General features: G+C 34.3%; 1 protein-coding gene across 1 annotated transcript in view; it reads left to right on the forward strand.

Moving 5' to 3' along the window:
- ADAM23 (ADAM metallopeptidase domain 23) overlaps positions 1-19716 on the forward strand; it is a 79376-nt gene that overhangs the window by 32126 nt on the left and 27534 nt on the right. The window contains exons 6-15 of the mRNA XM_074145246.1: positions 313-376; positions 2654-2726; positions 3264-3337; positions 4255-4320; positions 8171-8242; positions 10922-11088; positions 13137-13221; positions 14015-14105; positions 15716-15764; positions 17886-17985. Coding sequence (XP_074001347.1) covers positions 313-376; positions 2654-2726; positions 3264-3337; positions 4255-4320; positions 8171-8242; positions 10922-11088; positions 13137-13221; positions 14015-14105; positions 15716-15764; positions 17886-17985 — 841 coding nt within the window. The remainder of the gene's footprint in view (positions 1-312; positions 377-2653; positions 2727-3263; positions 3338-4254; positions 4321-8170; positions 8243-10921; positions 11089-13136; positions 13222-14014; positions 14106-15715; positions 15765-17885; positions 17986-19716) is intronic.

The raw sequence follows: 19716 nt of genomic DNA on the forward strand, positions 1-19716 counted from the left end.
CTGTTAAGTGGAACTCAACTGGTGATTATATTCTGCCTGCTAATGTGTGTATTAGGACTTCCCCTTTCCAAGGTCAAATCTCTACTCTTTTTGGTGCTTTATTATTACACTGCCATTACATTCAGGGTTAGTTAAAATATGCCCGACCTCTTAAAAAAAATAAAATTCTTAGCTTTAGCTACACACTGTAGTAATGAGCATCCATGGAATTGATTTTAATATTGATCAGTTTTTCAGCCCTAAGTTTGGTTTTATCTTGTCAAAAATAATATCCTGGAGTCAAATTAATTGCCATTTTTCTGCATATTCTAGTGGCATGTTTGAAGATAGCACTTATTTGTACTTGATAGAGCCGATGGATCTGACCCACAGTGCAGTAAGTTTATTTTTATCTAATTTATTTGGTTTGGGAAAGAGAGTGCTCAAGCAATAGCACATAAAAGTATTAGAATAAACCAATAAATGAGTGACCTCTCTCATGCACTCATATAAAAAACAAAAGTTTTTTAAGCACTTGATTGGAGTTTAAGGCAAGAAATGTACAAGTATGAATTGCCTAAGATTTTTCCCTGCTTTTCTTAAATCTTTCTTTTCCTAGTTATTGTTGATCATTTAGATGATGGGAGTAGACTAGTAAGAGTGTTTCCATAGCAAATGGTTATGGATTGTCAAAAAGTGTTTATCAATTTGCTCTAGTACTTGAACTAAAGGATTTATAAATTCATAGAAGGGATCTCTGGAAGTCATTTATTCATCCCTCTCTAAATAGTTGGATCAGATTGCTCTTTGACCTTTCGGTGTTCCCACAAAGAACTTAATAAAGTAGCTAATTATATTTGGGTGTCTTACACTTTATATATGTGAAGTCAGTGGTCGCTGTATGGCTTAAATGATTCTGATCCAGCATATTCAAATGTATGGCTATGCTGGATTGGCACATAGGACTGCATTTATGCAAATATCTTGCTAACTTTTCTTTTGTACTTCATGTTAAGTATTATAATACAGATGTTCTTAAAACTTTAGCTGTTAATAGAAGTGATTCACTTTCAGTAGTAAACCCGGGTAGATTTCTACCTCTGGAATGGTTCAAAGATTTGAGTGATTTTCAGTGAAATGATTCTGCAACATTGAGACAGAGAATTCTTAAGGTTTGTAGCCCGCTTGGTCTGTAGGATATATTCCAGATGTGGTGTCACAGCTGTCAAGCTTGTCTTGCTCTAGTACTTATCAGTATATGACAAATAACAATTCTGCATAACTCATATGTTTTATTGACTGTGAAGCTGAACTTACAATACAAAGAAAGATCTGCAAAATCTTTGACTCCTGATACTTTCAAAGGAACTAGACCAACATTCAGAGGAATCAGTATCATTTGCATAGTCAATTATTGGGCTGTAAATGAAACTTCAGAGACTCAGGAGAATATTATATCCATAAAGACTTCTCAGACTCCACAGAAACTGTATTACATGCCATGTGTTAAGCTATGTAATGCATTTTGACGTAGCACAAATTCATAATGGTTGTAAGGCTGAAAACTGAAAGCACAGACACCGTAAATTCATGGAGATTATATTTATATAATGGCATCTATATGGTAGGCAGAGGAGAATGTGACTAAACTGTTTTCTTGTTTGAGTGGACAAAGGAAACTAGGATCTTTCCCTCAGTGTGATATTTCAGTAAAATTTGGAAGTAGAGCAAGAGTTCTAGTTAGAAAAGTGAGACACCATGTGCCAACTCTGAGGATTCAAGTGGAATTCTAAATGATAAGACAGATTAATATTTTGCTAAAAACTATTGGAGATCAAAATAATACAGCTACAGAGAGCTTTCAGAGGCTCATTTTTTGATTGTAATACATGAGATAAATATCTAGGACACAGCCTTCAGCATGTAGTTTATTCAGTTTAATTAATCTTAACTATAGCAGATACTATATAAACTGTTACCTCTCCTTCAAATCCTTTTTCTTCAATGTTATGTATTTCTTACGGAAGTTACAGAACAGTAGCATCCTACCCTTTGAAAAAAATTTCTTGTTTTGGCAGGCTCTGCAGAGGAGGTTTATGGAAGAAAAGGTAGTTGGTTTCTAGAGCAGATACCAAAATGTGATAATCTGGGGCATGTCAGGCTTCTAAAGAAAATATGCATTAAAATTCTTCTACTTTTTAAGTGTTGAATAACCAATAAGACAGGGTGAAATAATTCTCTTAAAGATAGTGTATCGATTAGTTCCTTGTATTTTGCAGCCATTTAGAAAGCTACATTTTTGTCGTAAATAGTAATAGCTGCTCTTCATGTAGAAGATTCCAACTAGATATATACTCTTTAATTTGATTTATTGGAATAAATTGTCTGTGTTCTCTAAGACTAAGGCTTTTAAAAGACTTTTTTCAAGTAATCTCAAAGACATCTGTGGTACTTCAGTTTTGTAGGCTAGTGAATGTTCTTGAAGCGGAGAGGCTCCATGATTTGCTCAGGATTGCAAATAGATTGCTTCAAATTAGTACTATGACAAATTGGCACTATGGTTGCTTGCGTTTTATGGAAAATTAAAAAAAAAATTATAAATACTGAAATAAGTGCCTCACTTTTCACTTGACATTATTAATTAGAAGAAAATGTCACTTATCTTTCTTACCAGGAAGGTAAAAGTAGGCCACATATCATCCAAAGAACTTACGGAACGCAAGCCTCCAAGCAGTTGCAGGACCTTGGTATGTTTTTGCTTATGTTCTGAGTTATTCAATATTGGAAATAATTGTATATATAACTTGAAAAATTTGAATATTAGGCTAACAGTCGGTATCAAATTGCTGATTATTTAGAAAAACTTGAAAAATAGATACTAACTTGACTTTTTTTCACAATTACTGCAATGGAATTTAGAGTTGTCAAAAAACAGGTGAAAGATTTCCATCCATAAAGACCTTTATTTAGTTTTCGTCTGCAAATCATTTAATTTAATCAGTGATATTAATGCTATTGAGGACATGAGATGGAAGAAAACATATATTCTAAGCCCAGGTTACAATCTCTTTACCTCCCCTTGCATGCTTTAGTTCTAACTTTAGATTTCTAAATGACTTGATTTTTGATATATTTTGATGACATTTTTTATATTTGAAAAAAAAGAACTTTTCAGTGTCAAAGGTGCTTCTAATTTTGGTGATCTTAATCTACTTTTGATTTGGACAGTGTACATAAGTAGTTTAAAATAATGCCATGAAATTCTTAAATTGTAATTTGTGCAGAGACTGAATCTAGTTCTGAATGGCCCTTTCTGTCTGAACTACAGTGGCTGAGGAGAAAGAGAAGAAAGAGAGCAGTGAGTAGAAGTGTGACTCTGCGTTAAGACCATTTATAAAACAAACCGCTAATTATACTAATACACTATTAACACTAATTTATAAAAACAAGACCACTAATTTCCAGATTTTTTTTTTAATATTGAGAGAACATAGTCTTTAGAAAACAAACATTTTGGTAGCTTAATATTGCCATATAATACAATTATCAAACGATAAAGCAAGATTATTCTTTAAAAACAGAATATATGGGGAAAAGTGGATAAACTTCCTAAAATGACAGTAATACTATACACCAATTGAATGGAGATTTAGTAGTGAAAGTTTTGAGTCTGCTTGAGGATAAAGAATAATTTTGCATGAAGTCTTACTGCTTTGTAGATATCTGACTTTATTTCCTTTTGGGTCATTATGTAGCATGATTAAATGAAAAATCCAAATGAGCACACCCGGAACTGAGTTACTGAGAGAACAGAAGTGGACAGTCCTCATGATCCGCACATGCATATGCGTCAGATAGGGGAATAATTGAGTTAAAGAAGATTAATCTGTATTTCTTCACCTAGTTGTACAATCCACAGCATATTTTTTGTGAGCACATCTATTTTTAGTAACTTCCTTTCTCATTAAATCTGTGATGAATAGTAGACCAAGAGTTTTTAGTGTTTGAGATTTTTCTCCTTTGTGAAAACAAGAGAGGAGGGAAGCAATGGCAGCTTCTGCACTCAACCAAAAAGAATAGACTCTAAACTTTCTTAATGATATGAGTCAGATTCTCAGCCAGTGTCTGTCATAACTCACTAAGTTATTACCCTAGTTGAGCGTCTGACCCTACGTTACAGGTTTACACACCCTACGTAATATATACGGGTAATCCTATGTTATTTTTGAAAAATCACTACGTCTTCATTCTCAAAGGATTTCTTTAATCCATCAGGTATCTCGTGGTATCTTTGAAGAAATGAAATATCTGGAGCTCATGATAGTCAATGACAATAAAATGGTAAGTATATCAATTCAGTGGTAATCTTCCTTTTGATTATAATTTGTAGGTTGATATACAGCACTGTGCTGCATCAGCTAATTTTCAGTCAAGTATTTTGCTTATCAGCAGCTGTTAACATTTGTGCTGTAAGACACAGTATAGGCCACAATACCTAATGATGTCTAATGTGACCTAAGATTTTCTACAGCAATTATATATTCAAAATACATCTGAAACACTTCGGTATCATGTGGATAGTTTAATATGCCCATAACCAACAAAGTAAAGCAGCAAAACATTGATGTCCAGAGCAAACACACTAAACATTCTAAAATTACATCCTATCCTTAAGGCAATAAAGTAAAAGGTCAGAACTTGTTACTTTGAGTTTAGTTTTACTAACTTTTAATGCAGCAAAGGATATAGACAAAACTATCTGATGCTTCTTCCTGGCTCTTCCACACTTATAAACAGGATTTATAATGAAGTGCAAGATAAATTGCTTGTTCTATTCAGAGAGTGTCATTTGATTTTAGGGGAAAAAAAAAGCCACAACAAAACAGGAGGAAAAAAAACAATTTTTTTTTCCTTTTTGTCTTGAGGGATGACTAGAAAAAAATCAGACCAACTGACATTTGTTCTTTAAATGTTACTGCTTTTGCTAATTATTTCAAGTCAGGCTAGCAAAGTCTCTGTGTACTACCCTTACAAAAAATCAGGAGGGAGGCGCTTGGGGAGTAATAAATTTTGTAAACCTAAAAAACTATTTTATAGACCCTTTTTGAAAAGCACCACAAATTTGAGTCCAATAGCTACATTTTAACTAGAACATATCTGTCATGGAAAAATACTCAGTGTAGGTTTAAAAGTTTTCTGGTAACAAAGAATATACTGCAACCAACAGTGAGTTACTCTGAAACCAACTTGATTATGCCTTGTTCTGACCACTTGTCTTGCTTAGCTTTTTCAGCTGTTCATTGACTAAGAGGCAAGTAAGAATCATCAGCTCCTGGTATGACTTTGCCTCTGTGTGAGCAAGACCTTTTTTTTTTTTTTTAAATCATTGAGGAAACAGTTTCAACTTATTTTGTGTGCAAGTACAATGAACTTCTAAGTTTCTGTAAGAGCACCTCACATCTCTCACTCTACTGCATGTTTTCCCAATGCTTTATGTTGTTGTGGGCTCTTTTGTCAACACTGAATGATTTTAAAGAGCCAGAAATAGCAGATATCAGAACAGGATGCATTATTTTGTATTTGTCCTAGTGCTGAATAGACAGATAATACAACCTTCCCTTATCTGTTTATTAAATCATAGAAATAGTCTGGGTAAAAATAACCTATGTTTAATCTGTGTCAATTGAGCAATGTGAGGGGAATTCGAATGGGTGAAAAGAGTAGGACAAAAATTTCCTTAATTGTTTTCACTTGTAAAGCCACCTGGTAAGAAACTATTGTAAGAGTGTTCATGTGTTAGTTGTTTAGGGGTCGGGCACAGTAACTGACATTATGGACATTTTGTTGTTTTAGTTGAGATCTGTAGTTGGTTTTCTTTATGAAGAGACAGTATTTCTATGTCTGTCTGTTTCCTCTGGCCTCTTGTATTAAAGATATGCTTAAAGGACAACCATCCTGTTCACTACACTTGTTACAGACACTAACTGTTGTCTCTTCTCAGGCTTTATTTGTTAGAATTTTAGACCACAGGCATTCAAGGTTTTTTGCTTCAGAGTTGTCAGTGACTCAGAAGTAGATAATAACTCTTTTCAAGGAATAAAATGGATATACTTAAGGAAGCGGAAGCATTTACAGTTACAAGTTAAAGCTTGCCAATCCAGGAGCTGGCTACATGTACTTTTAAGGTTTTCTGCATACCAGTAGAGGGCAGACTTCTCCTGCAGGAAGGTTCTGTGTCAGAAGAAGTATCTTAAAACCTCTTAAGCCATTGTGTTGTTAAGTGGTTAATTCTATGTATTTTCACAAAAATTCCTTTCCTGTAACACTAAAGACACAGCTAAATGTATTTAATTAGGTTGTTTCACTTTTTACTGACTTAATCAGCTTAATTTCTGGTTTAGGAACTGTGTGTTTAAACACATTGTGTCATATGGAATTTAAATACTTTCATGAAAACCAGAACATTTTCCAAAGCATATTATCTTACTTTTCAGTTCTGGGGATGTTTGGGATTGGCTCAAAATAAAAAAAAACAAAGCCACCCTTCCCCCCCCTCCTACTAGTATCATGGTTTCTTAGGGACCAGAGTCCTGTGATATGGATACTCAGCTCAGTGTATGTCTGAAGTGCCTACTAGCACTGGAGCTGAAAGTGCTTTGTTTTGAGAATAGTTACAGGTGAGGGGTCTCTGCAAACCTATGTTGTAGGATCTTCGTGTATTAAAACGTGCTGTGAATGTGCTGAAGCATTGTGGAATGTAACAGTGAATAACTGCATATGTAAAAAATTTATCTTCCTGCAGTAAAGTGAATGACTGTAGTCATTAAGTTTGATGAATTTTTTGTTATCTCTATAGCATTTTGTCCGTATAAAACTAGATTGCTTGTGCAAAAATAATTGGAATTTAAAGGGGTGGAATATTTGTTATCTAACAATATAGTGTGTATGTCACTTCTGACTTTCTATTTGAGAAACAGATTATTTAGTTTTAAAAGCATATATGTCTTCCAATTTTTCTCTCACCTTCACACCAAGCATAATTCTGAAAAATGGGATATGCCTATTTTGTAATTCTGATTTGGGAAGATCGTTAATCATCTAACTTAATTGATGAGAATAGCTATTCAGTTGCTCAGAGAAGAGTCAGCCCTCTTGTTTCAAGGCCTCTTTTTTGATACTGTGTTTTGGAGTGGGATTGGCTGACAGTTTCATGGAACTTAATAATGTTTGCTCATGAGGTGATCAGATTTGTTGCTTTTAATCAATAGTTGAATTTAGTAAGAGTTTTTTAATGAAGATTTTTTTACCCTTTGTTCTATGCAATCTCGTGTTCCTTTTCTGTGAAATTTCGAAGACTTATTTTTCCTGCCTGCAAATAATATTGTGTAACACAATTTTGATTTATAATTTTTCAGTTTTTTGGAAGTTATGGATTCATGTTCAGATATCATAGCAGCATCTTTGGAAAATTTGACTTTGAATGGAAGTAACTTGTGGGGCAGGATGAGGAAAGACATGAAACAATCGTAATGATATGCACAGAAAACAGGAAGCAGAACTTGTAATACAGCTCATCTTAGTCTATAGAAATTGAAAAAATTTGAAGTTAAAACTTAAGATTCCCAGCTTAACTCTTTCCATATTCAAACATATATTTACTTTTACTGTGCAATCCCTCTTCCTTTTTGCCTTTTGGTGTAACTAATGCTACCTGTCATAAAAGTCTGGTGCTATGGTAGAAAAAGGATGCCTTTGCAAAGAGCTGTACACAGGACAAATAGTAAATGCTTCATCTTCATGTCTCATAATTATAGTCACGGTATTTGGCTAGTACAGTATGATATTTAACTTATCAGGTTAAGCACAGTTTTAATTAGTACAGCATCCGCTCAATTTTAAGCTCATGTTTACCTGTAATTTTGTCTTGAACATTTGAACTCTGATTCTAAATAGGATATTTCTTGTAGCTAAATGCACCTTTTATAGATGCGGAATGCTGTCTGGCATAAATGGCTTCCTTTATCTTTCAGGAATTCTTGAATACGAGATATAGGCTGTGATCTGAAAAGCTCTCTGAGTTTTTCCCTTGCTCTTTCTTAAAATACTAATTTTCCTCTCATGCTGTAAAAATAAAGAATTAGTAATAAATATTTAAGTTCTCACTGTGTTCTACTTTTTCTTCTCCTTTTAGTTCAAAAAGCACCGTTCTTCAAATGTGTACACAAACAATTTTGCAAAGTCTGTGGTAAACCTTGTAGATGCTGTAAGTATCAGTATTTCTTCTGAAAACTGTATCACTGACTTCTAGTTTAGTGCTGTATTAAAAAAGTTAATGTTAGCAGATACCAGGATAAAATGTCATTTTTATAGCTGCTCATTTTTTTAAAAACACATTTCCAGTTCCTCTGCAGAAGAATAGCCTGGGATGAATGTGTAAGAAACTACTAGATTATCCTTGGCGTTTTCTCAAAGCTTGCAACTGACAGAGTTTGCCCTTGGTATGGAGGATTTCCAACTTGAAGGAGCTTTCAATACCTGTCACTGCTTAAGAATGAGATTTAATCGAGTTTAGATTTACGAAACAAATCTAACCACAAGTGGTTGAAGCTGCGAGTATAGTTCACAAAGGACACACATATCTATTGGGAGAAAAATAGTGTGTGAATAAAGATTATTCTCTATAAATCTGTATTTATTGCTTGAAACAAATAAAATCTCATTGTAGTACATTATAAATGGCACTGATGCAGATACCATACTTGTATCTGAGACTAAATTTAGAACAATATCACATACAGTGTATAAACTAAAAGTAAGATTTATAGTAAATTTTTTTCTCTTTTTGATATGTTTATAGTGACTACACACATTTCAGAGCTGTGTTTGTAGTGAAAACAGAATAGCTTCTGCAGTAGTGATGAATATAACAGCTAGCAAAATTCTGACTCAGGCCCTTTTTCATGTGATGTTATTGATATCAATAGAATTGTGTGATATGATTCAGTGCAAAACATCGTCAACAGTTTGTTTAGTTTGGAGGAAGCAATATAGTATTTGTTCTTTACATCTTACATATGAAGTATTAGGTATACTGCATGTATATTGAAAATACAGGTGAATATATTTATAATACATGAAATACAGGAAGTGTTTTGGAATATTTTTGTGTAATTGTTTGAAAATGTCAGTAGTCTGAAGAAAAGTTACTAGAGCAGATAAAAACATTAATAATTGAAATAATATTTCTGTAATTTATATTGGACATTCCCAAAGAAAGGGTGGCATCTTTTTTTTTTCTCATCTGATTATTATTTCTTTGTATTTCTTCTGCATTTTAACAAAAGTTATTAAATCTGTCTTTCCTTTCTCTGACTATTCCTTCTGTTTTTCCATTTTTATTTGCTTTATGTGTATACAGAAGCATTCAACTTCTCTCCAGTGTAGAATTCAGTCTTGTCATAGAGATCTTGCAAAATGACATCTTAATGGCCTTTTCTTTAAACAGCGCATGAAAAGGAGCAGGAATTTTCACTTTGTTATTCCCTTGTGTTCGTAGGGAGTGGGCTGTATTTCTTACTGGTATACTATTGGGAAAAGGATATTGGCTTACAGAGGCTTCTAGGTTCTCTGCCCCCTCTTCCATTCTTTTCTTTCTATTTGCTTCAGGAAAGAGTTTTCCTCTCAGAAACCACCAGTGAAGTCTTTATTGGTCCACCATATATAATTTCTGGGGTTTGATTTTATTGATTTTTCTCATGTCATTAACCATTTTCTGTGTATGTCCTCAGCTGACTCCTTCAGATTGAAGCATATTAATATTCTTTTTTCCTTCAGAGTTCTTGGACAAAATTGAGCTTAGCTGGTTGCTGAATATTATGCATTGACTTTTTTATAAGGACAGTGCTGCCTTAATACAAAATGCTAGCATGCTAGGCCATGCTAGTTTATTCAGTATAAATCTCCGTTGTAAATGCAGGAGAGTATTTGCAATTCATGTTGTGTATTGTAGGTATAATTCGGAAAAAAAGGTAATAAAATCATGTATTTAATATGATGCTTCATGGAAGTGACCAAATAGCTTGCCTTTTGTGTATTTTATGCATTGGGCACCATGGATTAATTATTCAGTGCTTTTAGGTCATAACTAAGTGTGGTCAGTAAGTGTTCTTTGTGTCCCATGAAAGACTTTTGATGGGCAGACTGTCTGTTGTGGATAAGGAGTGCATCTTTTGTACTGCATGTTCTGAATAACCTTTGTTAATAAAATTTGGCATTTTATGATCTGAACCTAGAGAGCAGCAGTTTTATTTCAGAATCAAGTGTCATGCACAAAATTAAAATGGATGTTTTAGAGCTGCTTTGTAATTACTAGGGCCTGACTGTTGTTTCCTTTTTTATTGCTACAGTGACATTAAAATTAATAGAAAATTAATATTCTTACTTAATTCTCACATTACTTGAGCAGCACAAAGTGATCATGCTATAAATGAAAATCAAGCATTATGTGAATTAAATTTTGCATATATTGGGGAACTGAGAAATTATTTCATCTTAACTTAAGAATTGGCTTTGGCTATTCTTTGTCTTTGAGATCTTTTTTTCTGTTTCTTTGAGATCACCCACTGTGCTTTTTACATTTCTTTGGTGGTTTTTGTACAGGTTTTCTGCAAAACTCAGTGGTGAATTTGATATGAGAATTTTAAAGAGAAGGGAGTAGCTTAAAAAAAAAAAGAGCAACAAGGGCTTTTTGTCTCCTCTAAAACATAAAATTTAAGTTGATCAGAATATTAACTTTTAAGAAATGCAAGGCATTACCAGCTAACTGTTTCCCATGTTTCCCTCCTGCTTTATCCCTCTTGTCCTTCCGCTTTACTCTTACTGGCTAACTGTGCATGTTTGACCCAGTGTTCTACTCCTGTACCTGTCCTGTCTCTGCCCTCAGATATACAAGGAACAGCTGAACACCAGGGTGGTTCTTGTTGCTGTGGAAACTTGGACAGAGAAAGATCATATTAAAATTCACCCTGACCCTCTGCAGATGCTTCATGATTTCTCCAAATATCGACAGCACTACATCAGACAGCATGCAGATGCTGTGCACCTGCTCTCGTACGTACCGTTACACAATCATTTAGACTATGACAGTTTTATATACTTTTTTGTCTACTGCTTTTGTCTGCCTGTCTCTTGCTTACTTTTTAGCTTTGTAGTCACTACATCAATCAACATCTGCCTTCCTTAGGAAGCTTAATCTATTTTTTAACATCTCAGTCTATTTTTAATAGGTGTGGTATATAGCATGGTCATGTTGATATGTATCTATAATGAAATTTTAATGTCATTGCAACCTGGAGACAGTGTCACATATTTGAAATGTCTTCTGAAGAGCCCTTAAAGACACATAGTTTTGCTAATCAGGTGTATAATGTACTGCTTTCCAGTAAAGAGCAAGAGAGGGCAGAGCTGACAGTATTATGTGTTGCCACAAGAACATTCCAGTTACTATATTTAGTCACATGTGTACCTGCAGTAGTGATTTGTTAATGGAAGGTCTTCTCCTTTAGAGCTGTAATGAATTGTTTTCTGAGACACAATGCATTTTGAGGGGAAATTCCACTTGCATCATTAGGCAACACAGTATTTTTTTACTTCCTGGCATTGTAAGAAAAGAGGAGGAAGAGTGAGTTCCCATGTGCAGCATAAAGATCTTAAGCCTTCTCCCACCAGCATGACATACCACAAGGATGGAGTGACAAATGTCTTCCATGTGATTCTCCTATCATTCATCTTCTGCAGAGGGAGATAAGAATAGGGGATGAAGAATTTCCTCCAGCCTCCATTGTAGCTCTATTGCCTTCATACAGGCATGGCAACACATATGCAAAGTGCTGATAATGTGCACTCTTAATTACTTTTATGCGTGTATTGTGTCACTTGCTGAAGAGTTTGCCGGTGGGCAGACAGACTCTTCTCAGTGGTGCATGGTGAAAGGTACCAAACACAAACTGAAATACAGGAAATTTCATTTAAACATAGTGGGGGAAAAAACCCCTTTCACTGTGCAGATGCTGGAACAGGTTGCCCAGAGAGGCTGCGGAGTGTCCATACTTGGAGATATTCAAAAGCAAGTGGAACATGGCCCTGAGCACCCTGCTCCAGCTGAGCCTCCTTAGAGCAAGGGGATTGAACTAGGACCACTTCCAGAAGTGCCTGCCAACCTCAGCCCTTACTGTGATTCTGTCTGTTGCAAAGTGTCTAGCTTTAAGCATTTAGTATAGTTTCACTGCAGTTTGAGAGTTCTGATGGCTGTCAGAATGTTCTGAAAAAATAAATATATACCTGTTTAGAGTATCCTGTAATTTAAAAAAAATAAAAGGGACTGATTCTGCTATTGTGAAGTATTTTCATTTTCAAAGAGTAGGTATATTTGCTATGCAGATACAGATTTTTGCGATGTGAGGTTTATTATTATGCCTATGAAGTTAAAATAGATATAATTCATAATCATTTATAGATATTTTATACAAGAATTTGTATCTTCCAGTTTACATTAACTTAACTAAATTATTTGGGGCTTAGCCAAAAAAAAAAGAAAAAGTTTTTAAATAAAATTATCATGTGTTATATCAGTTGTTCAGAACCAACCCCCCAGCGATTAACCATAAATGAAAGAAGCCAGGGTTAAAGACAAGTATTAAATTACTTTCCCTTTAGGTATACTTCTCAGTCTTTTCATTTGGATTTGAAACTAGAACTTGAATTGGTTTGGATTAAGTCCATAATTAAATTCTCAACACATACATTTCAGTACAGAATTCCTTCTTGACATATTATAAATTGGAATATATTGTTATCTTTTTACAGGAAATCTTATCAATGCATTTTCTTAGGAATCTGGTAATCTAGCTTTCTCTGCTTGGTTTGTTTGTGGGTTGGGATTGATTCTGACTCTACAAGATAAAAATAGTGTCGAAGGTGTTTAATCGACTCTTTTGATGTCAGTGTTCTCTTTGTAAACTTGCAGTTGCTTTTGATGTTAGATGAAGATTAATGTGCATGCAGTGTATCACAGTATGTGTGAAAGTGTGATCTTTAAATAAGTTCTTGGTGCCCAATATTGATGTGTTATATTTTCTTTATTTTTATTTGTTTGTAAGGAATGTGACATTTCATTACAAAAGGAGCAGCTTAAGTTACTTTGGAGGGGTTTGTTCTGTGACCAGAGGAGTAGGAGTGAATGAGGTAATTTTTTTCATTACTAAAGTGAAATAAAATCGAAACTGTACATTATAACCTCAAGAGTTTAGTATTTTAGTAGATGTCTCAGTATTCAGGGCCTTAAAGATAACTTACATATTAAACAGTTAAGATTCTCACAGCCAACCTTCTTGCATCGTCATTAAACTACTACTCACTGTGCTTTTCTTTTCATAAAGTATTCCTTCTGTTTGCATTATTCTCATAATGAGATCTAAAAATGGCTTTCAGTATATTTGACAGAAATTTAGACCCAAAAATCTTGTACAGAAGTATTTGAAATACAGCACTCAGCATCCTTTTGGGTCCTCTCAGTATAAGAGGCTTGATCTTCTGCAGTGCTGATGTAATTCTTACTGTTTTTTTCTTGTTTTTTAAAAAACACTGGAACTTGAAAATTTTGGTCCCTGTGTATTGATTTTTTTTTTTCTTTTTTTATTATTATTTTTTTCCTCAGTGCAGTGTTAAATCAAGAATGAAAATCTCCTGTTTTAACATGGGTTAATCATACTGTACAAAACCATATTACATGTATATCAAACATGCTCCTTTCTGTAGGCTAACCAGCAGACAGGGATTCTGTCATGTTGAGGGGAAATTTTATTTCCATTATGTACTTCATTGTATTTATTTTCCTAATATATGCACAGAATATGCTGTACAGAATTAATGAAGTAGTATGTATGTGATAAGCCAGAATGAGTGTTCATTACAATAACTTATGTGTTGGTTTTTTTGTGGGTTTGTTTTTTTTAACTGCGCACCTCTTGAAATGCAGTATGGCCTCCCTTTGGCCATGGCACAGGAACTAGCACAAAGTCTTGCTCAGAACCTTGGAATACAATGGGAGCCAGCTGCCAGGAAACCGAGTATGTACATGGACAAGGAGTCTTCTTTTCTCCTCCTTACTAAATATATAAATTGTTTCTTTGTAATATTTGAAACAAATACCAAACTTGCTGTAACAGTAGAATAAGAATCGCTGCTTTTGGAAATATATGCACCAGAAATGGAGTTTGACCAAAATATGAGCCACCAGTTTAGCACTCATTTTGCAGTGACCTCAGTGATGTCCTGTATCAGGAGGTTGTATTCGTATATTCATAACCCATATTCAAAGGTATAATGGTAAAACCACCATTAATTTAATTCAGAACTCCTTATCTATCATAATGAAATCTGTGATTCCTGCAGAATCATTGACGACTTAAAATACAAAAATACCTGATTTATAATTGAAGAAATGGTAAGAAGGTGTAACCTAGTCCAGGGTAACACTTGCTCAAGTTGTTACCTTGCTGCTTCACAGCCAGAAGATTAGACTGACATGTCCTTAACACATGTAGAGTGTAGGTACAAAAGCCTTTCTGGGGCTAAAGAAAATTCTTGGGGTTTTCCCCTCACATCTTGTAAACAATTTGGGTATTTTGTCTCTTTGATTCTTCTTTAAAAATGTGAATGATAATGCTGAGTTTATTTTGGAATCACTTCAGAAATCTGTGAATTGGGAAACAATGTGGAAAATTATAGGGAATGTTGTTTTGTAAAGCATCACTTTTGAATTGGGTAAATTTGGAAATTGCTAAAATATTTTCCATTGCTTTTTGATTATAGGTAAAACAGAGTTCATATAATTTGGAAATTACAATCTTTTTTATAAGACAGGATTTTAAAATGATAGCCTGGTTTCCTTATTTGGATACCCTTCATAGAGAAAGATTAATGAAAGACCTGGATAGAGCAGAAATAACCATATAAGTAATCTGTGAATATTTTCTGTGGAGAAACAGTATGGATTTGCTGTAGTAACTAGAATACAGAATCTTTCTTCTTGAAAACATTACTTCTTTAGTAGATAATTTTATGGGCAGTTTGTAACTTCTGTTTTACCAGCCATAAGATGTTGATCTTTTTTTATTTTGTGAATTTGGTCACTGTTGACTTACATGCTATAGCTGTAAGTAAACTGTAAATCCATTTTCACTCAACTACTTTTTCTAATGAATGTTTGATTGGCTGATTCACATATTACTAACTCTATTCCAAAGGAAAAAACTGTGGCCTATCCAGTAACAATTCTCCTTCAGGGTGTTACATACACGTTTTAGGGACGAGGAAATGTGAACGTCTTAATCATCAGTATCTTGTGTACTGCACAAACCCTTGTGCTGCCTGTTTTGAGAGCATGTAGGGAAGAACATTGTCAGCTATTTTTAGCTTTCTATACTGCCTGAAACTTTGTATTGAGTCTAAGAACGTGCACATATGGTAATTTGAAAGTACTGCGTTTATATTAAGCATATTAGTGTCTCTTCAAGTGGCTGGTTTCCTTTTTAGGACTTGAATCTGTACAGCCAAGAAACCAAGCAACTTTGTATAATTAGTCAAGGTCCATTTTTATAGTGAGTACTTTATATTTATTGTAAACTCATTTATAACTGCTTTCCTTTTCTGTTGTATTTTGGTCTTGTCTGAGAAGAGTGTGACTGCACTGAATCCTGGGGTGGTTGCATCATGGAGGAAACGGGGTATGTCATAACTATCAGTAATTGAGGGCTCTGCAATGAGTTCATAGTTTGCATTATGACATCAGTATTTATCTATTGGGTTTTGTCCATGCGTTTTAGTACTGATAAATGAAAAACTAGAAGAAGTTGGAGCAACCCAAACATACAGATCAATGATTTAAATTTTCAGCAATTCATTTGCCATTCACATTTTAGGAAGTTATTAATAAATACTCTATTTTGAAGTGCAATGCAGTGTATTCACTAATGCTTTGCTATACTAACAGTGATTGAAAAGTAAAGAATATGTATTTTTCATTAAATAAATCCAGTTATTCTTTTTACATGCAGCTGAAAAAGTGTTATAATACAGTTTCGATATCTAAGATTTCTATTTTCCTCCTAAATTTTAATTACTGTTTCCCCAATTCCTTCAAAATTCTAATTTGGAGTGAACAGACCTCTCTGCTTCTGTTCCAGTGAATAAAAGTAGAAATCTGAAGCTTTCAGCAAGGTCAGTGAAGTCTGAGGAGGAAGCACATCTATATGGGAGGAAACAGGGTGTCATTGCCCTTTACCTTCATACACTGCCAAAGATTCTTTTCTCTACACTGTAAGCAATTGATTAGAAAAGGATAGCTTCTGAAACATAGGTTTTTGAGTCTTATAAATCACTTCCTGTCAGAATTCTTGCTCACTGTGGAAGTTCGATTGCAAAAATCCTGGAGAAAATTTGTAATAAATAAGATGGAAGTAGCTTAGTTTCTTCATATGGTATTTGGAAATTGGTTCAATAGAATTGCTGTGTGACATTCCTGTAGACTTCTAATTGACTGCCACCCTATGAATGCAACAGAATTCAGTAAGTTTGCTTCTGCAATCCAAAGTAAGGCATTGATGAGAATAGATACTAGCTTCCTTCCTGTGGGGAACTCATCAAAGTATCAGCCATGGATGGAAATATCAGTAGATAAAGTAACATAATATATAATAATACTGACTTAACTCCATCAGTGCCAGAAGACATTTTTTATATATAGAATAATTCAATGGGGAAGTGTCAGCTCAGTAGCGGTCAGCTGCTAGGAAAGGAATTGAGAAGCTCCTTATGGCATGGTTACCCCCATCTTTAGTAGTGTGAAGAGTTCTCATTCCCAGATCTCAAAACATGGCTAATAAAAATATCAGTTTCTGTGTGAGAAATGACTAATAAAGTATGTTTTCATCTTTAAAAGAAAAAGATGGGGATGAGGAAATATGAGACAAGTCTGTAACATTATGAACAACATAGGAAATGATTACTGTGTCTTCCAGTGTAAGAACTAGAGAGTCATGAAATGAGAATAGCGAATAGGTGACAAGAAACAGGATTAAATTGTTCTTCTACCAGTCTGTAATTAAGTAGTGAAACTTCTTGCTATAGCATCTTGTATATGCTAAAAGATTTTGGCCAAATTCATGGAAGAAAATACAATGATTATTAAATAAGACAAAAAACAAGGCTTCCTGAGAAAGTCATTGAGCTGAAAATTGTTAGAAGCTGGAAAAATATTCTGCAAGTAGTAGTACAGGCTCTGTTCTCTACTTTTCCCTGGGCATATTCTTAGGGCAAAATCAGAGCTGTAATTTGGGTAAAGTGTATTTTTAGTCTGACCCTGTACAGCTGTTCTTTTGGCTACAGTTGCTTTTACTTTAAAAATTAACCTTATTAACAGGATTAGATGAATTGAACAGTTTCAAAACCCTGGCATGAAATCGGGGATCTGGAATGTAATCCATCTTTTAAACTGAAGCTGCAGGGCAAACAAACCGAAGAAAACACTGGATTATGCATGCAATGAGGAGAGTGCACAGCAGCTATCATGGTAATGTGGTTTCACATTATTAACAAGATTAGAAGACCACACTTTCATATACTGAGATCCATATAATAGAAATATAAGAATGCAAAATGTTAAAAACTTTTTCTTTTGTTCTGATTTTATTGTTTGAGGGTAACACTAAGGTGACATACTGTTGCACACAGTGGTTGGAAGAAACTGGGATTTACAGTATTAAAAAAAATTCTGTGACCCCTTTGCCCCCTACCAGTAACTGCTGGTGTCTCAAGGCATTTTCTCAGCTAATTCTTTGCCATTTTAGGGTATACCATTCCAGGAAATTCTCCAAATGCAGCATTGCAGAATACAAAGAATTTTTACTTCGTGGGGGAGGTGCCTGTCTTTTCAACAGGCCAACAAAGGTAATAAATATGTTGGTAGTCAGCACCTCTGCTAAACATCATAATGAAAATGTACTAATTTCACTAACACTCATCTGTTCTCAAATTTATTCAAATGTCCATCTGGGTATTTTCTTCAGTTGCTTGTAATTAGCTGACTGTTCATTCCCATAACATTTTAAAATAAACATCAGAGGAATTCATCTTGTTTTCCATCAATTCTTCATGCTCAAATAATGACAAATATTGCAGTTGATTTTTCACAGCTAGATACATCCCCATTCAGCATAAATACACTACATATTAAGCTGGAAGTAGTGCAAAATAAACCCTGAAGTGAGGTGGTGGCGCATGCTCCATATACACACAATTCTTGGACTTTTTGAAAAAGAATTCCAGTTACCACACTAGGAATTAGAAATCAATAGCTTACTTCATATAGACAGTAGCAGCTTGTGGTTGTTCTCAAAGTTAACTTCATTTCATTTCAGATGTACATCTAACAAGCTCTGTAATTTATAATAGTTTCCTTGTACCATCCATTGTTTTTTTTCGCTTAAAAACTTATCAAGGTCATAATTTTTTCCAAGGCAATATTGGCATGACATCCTTGTAAAGCCGAGTAGTATAAAAATATTCCATGTGGCTCTTTTTGCAAAGTAAGGTCAATCTGAAGTATTAATATTGAATTTAATCATGGTGTTAAACTTGCTGTCCTTGTAGAATTTAATACCACATGAGACTATTAGGCTATTTTGTTTACTGTGCTGTATCCTTTGGTAGACCATCATTTTGCACAATTAACTAAAACAATTTTGCTTGTTGGAGTGTTTTTTAATCTTTTCCCAGGGTAGCACTCTTTGCTTATAGAATAAGAATGTAAGAATTCTTACAGAAAAGAGTAAGGAAGGAGAAAGAAAAATACAGTTCAATTTTTTGATGATGGTTGTCTAGCAAGGTTATGTGAACAAATTGTCAAATTTACTATATACAGAATAAAAACCTGGTTTACTTCCATGGAGATAGTCACAGGAGAATGGTTGAGTTATCTTTGCATATTATCCATGTCAGTGTTTCACAGTTTTGAAGTTAAAGTACTTTGGGGGGAAAATGAAATCATACAATGTTTTGAAACCTATTATTTGGAGGTTGGGAGGAAAGGTAGAAAATGGCGTGTTTAATCTTTAGGTAAATAAAACATAGTTGTGTTAAGCAGTCACCATGATTCCATTTTTGATTATAACCTCTTAGTTATGCTCTGACATGTATATGAACATTGGATGGTTCCTGATAAATGCCATGGGAAATTTGTGTGTGTTCTGTTATTTTCCTGTATTCCTCTGGTTGACCCCTTTTTGTTTTAAGAGCTGCAGGTCAGATAACCAGGTCTGTTTGATGGAGAGCTGAATTTCAGGTTCAGAATAAGAGATCTTGCAGGTTCTACTGAAGCATAGTTGTAACAGTAGCTTATAGAGGAAAAAAAAAAGAAATTTCAGTTTTCTGAATCATGTTGATATTGCTAGTGAAGAAGAGTGCATACGGATATTGCTTCAGTGTAGTTTTGCTTCTGGTACCCAAAATTGTAGGTGCTATTGATTACCTATATAGTTTATGCATCAAAAGTAAAATGTTTTCTTTCTTTTTGATTGGGCATTATGATTCCTTCCACCCACCCCAAAGTACTGAAGAAGAATTCCATCCAAGTTTATAAATAATTTGTATTGTATGATATGTTATGTTTCATATCTTGAT

Source organism: Numenius arquata, chromosome 3, assembly GCF_964106895.1.
Source record: "Numenius arquata chromosome 3, bNumArq3.hap1.1, whole genome shotgun sequence".
Taxonomy (NCBI): domain Eukaryota; kingdom Metazoa; phylum Chordata; class Aves; order Charadriiformes; family Scolopacidae; genus Numenius; species Numenius arquata.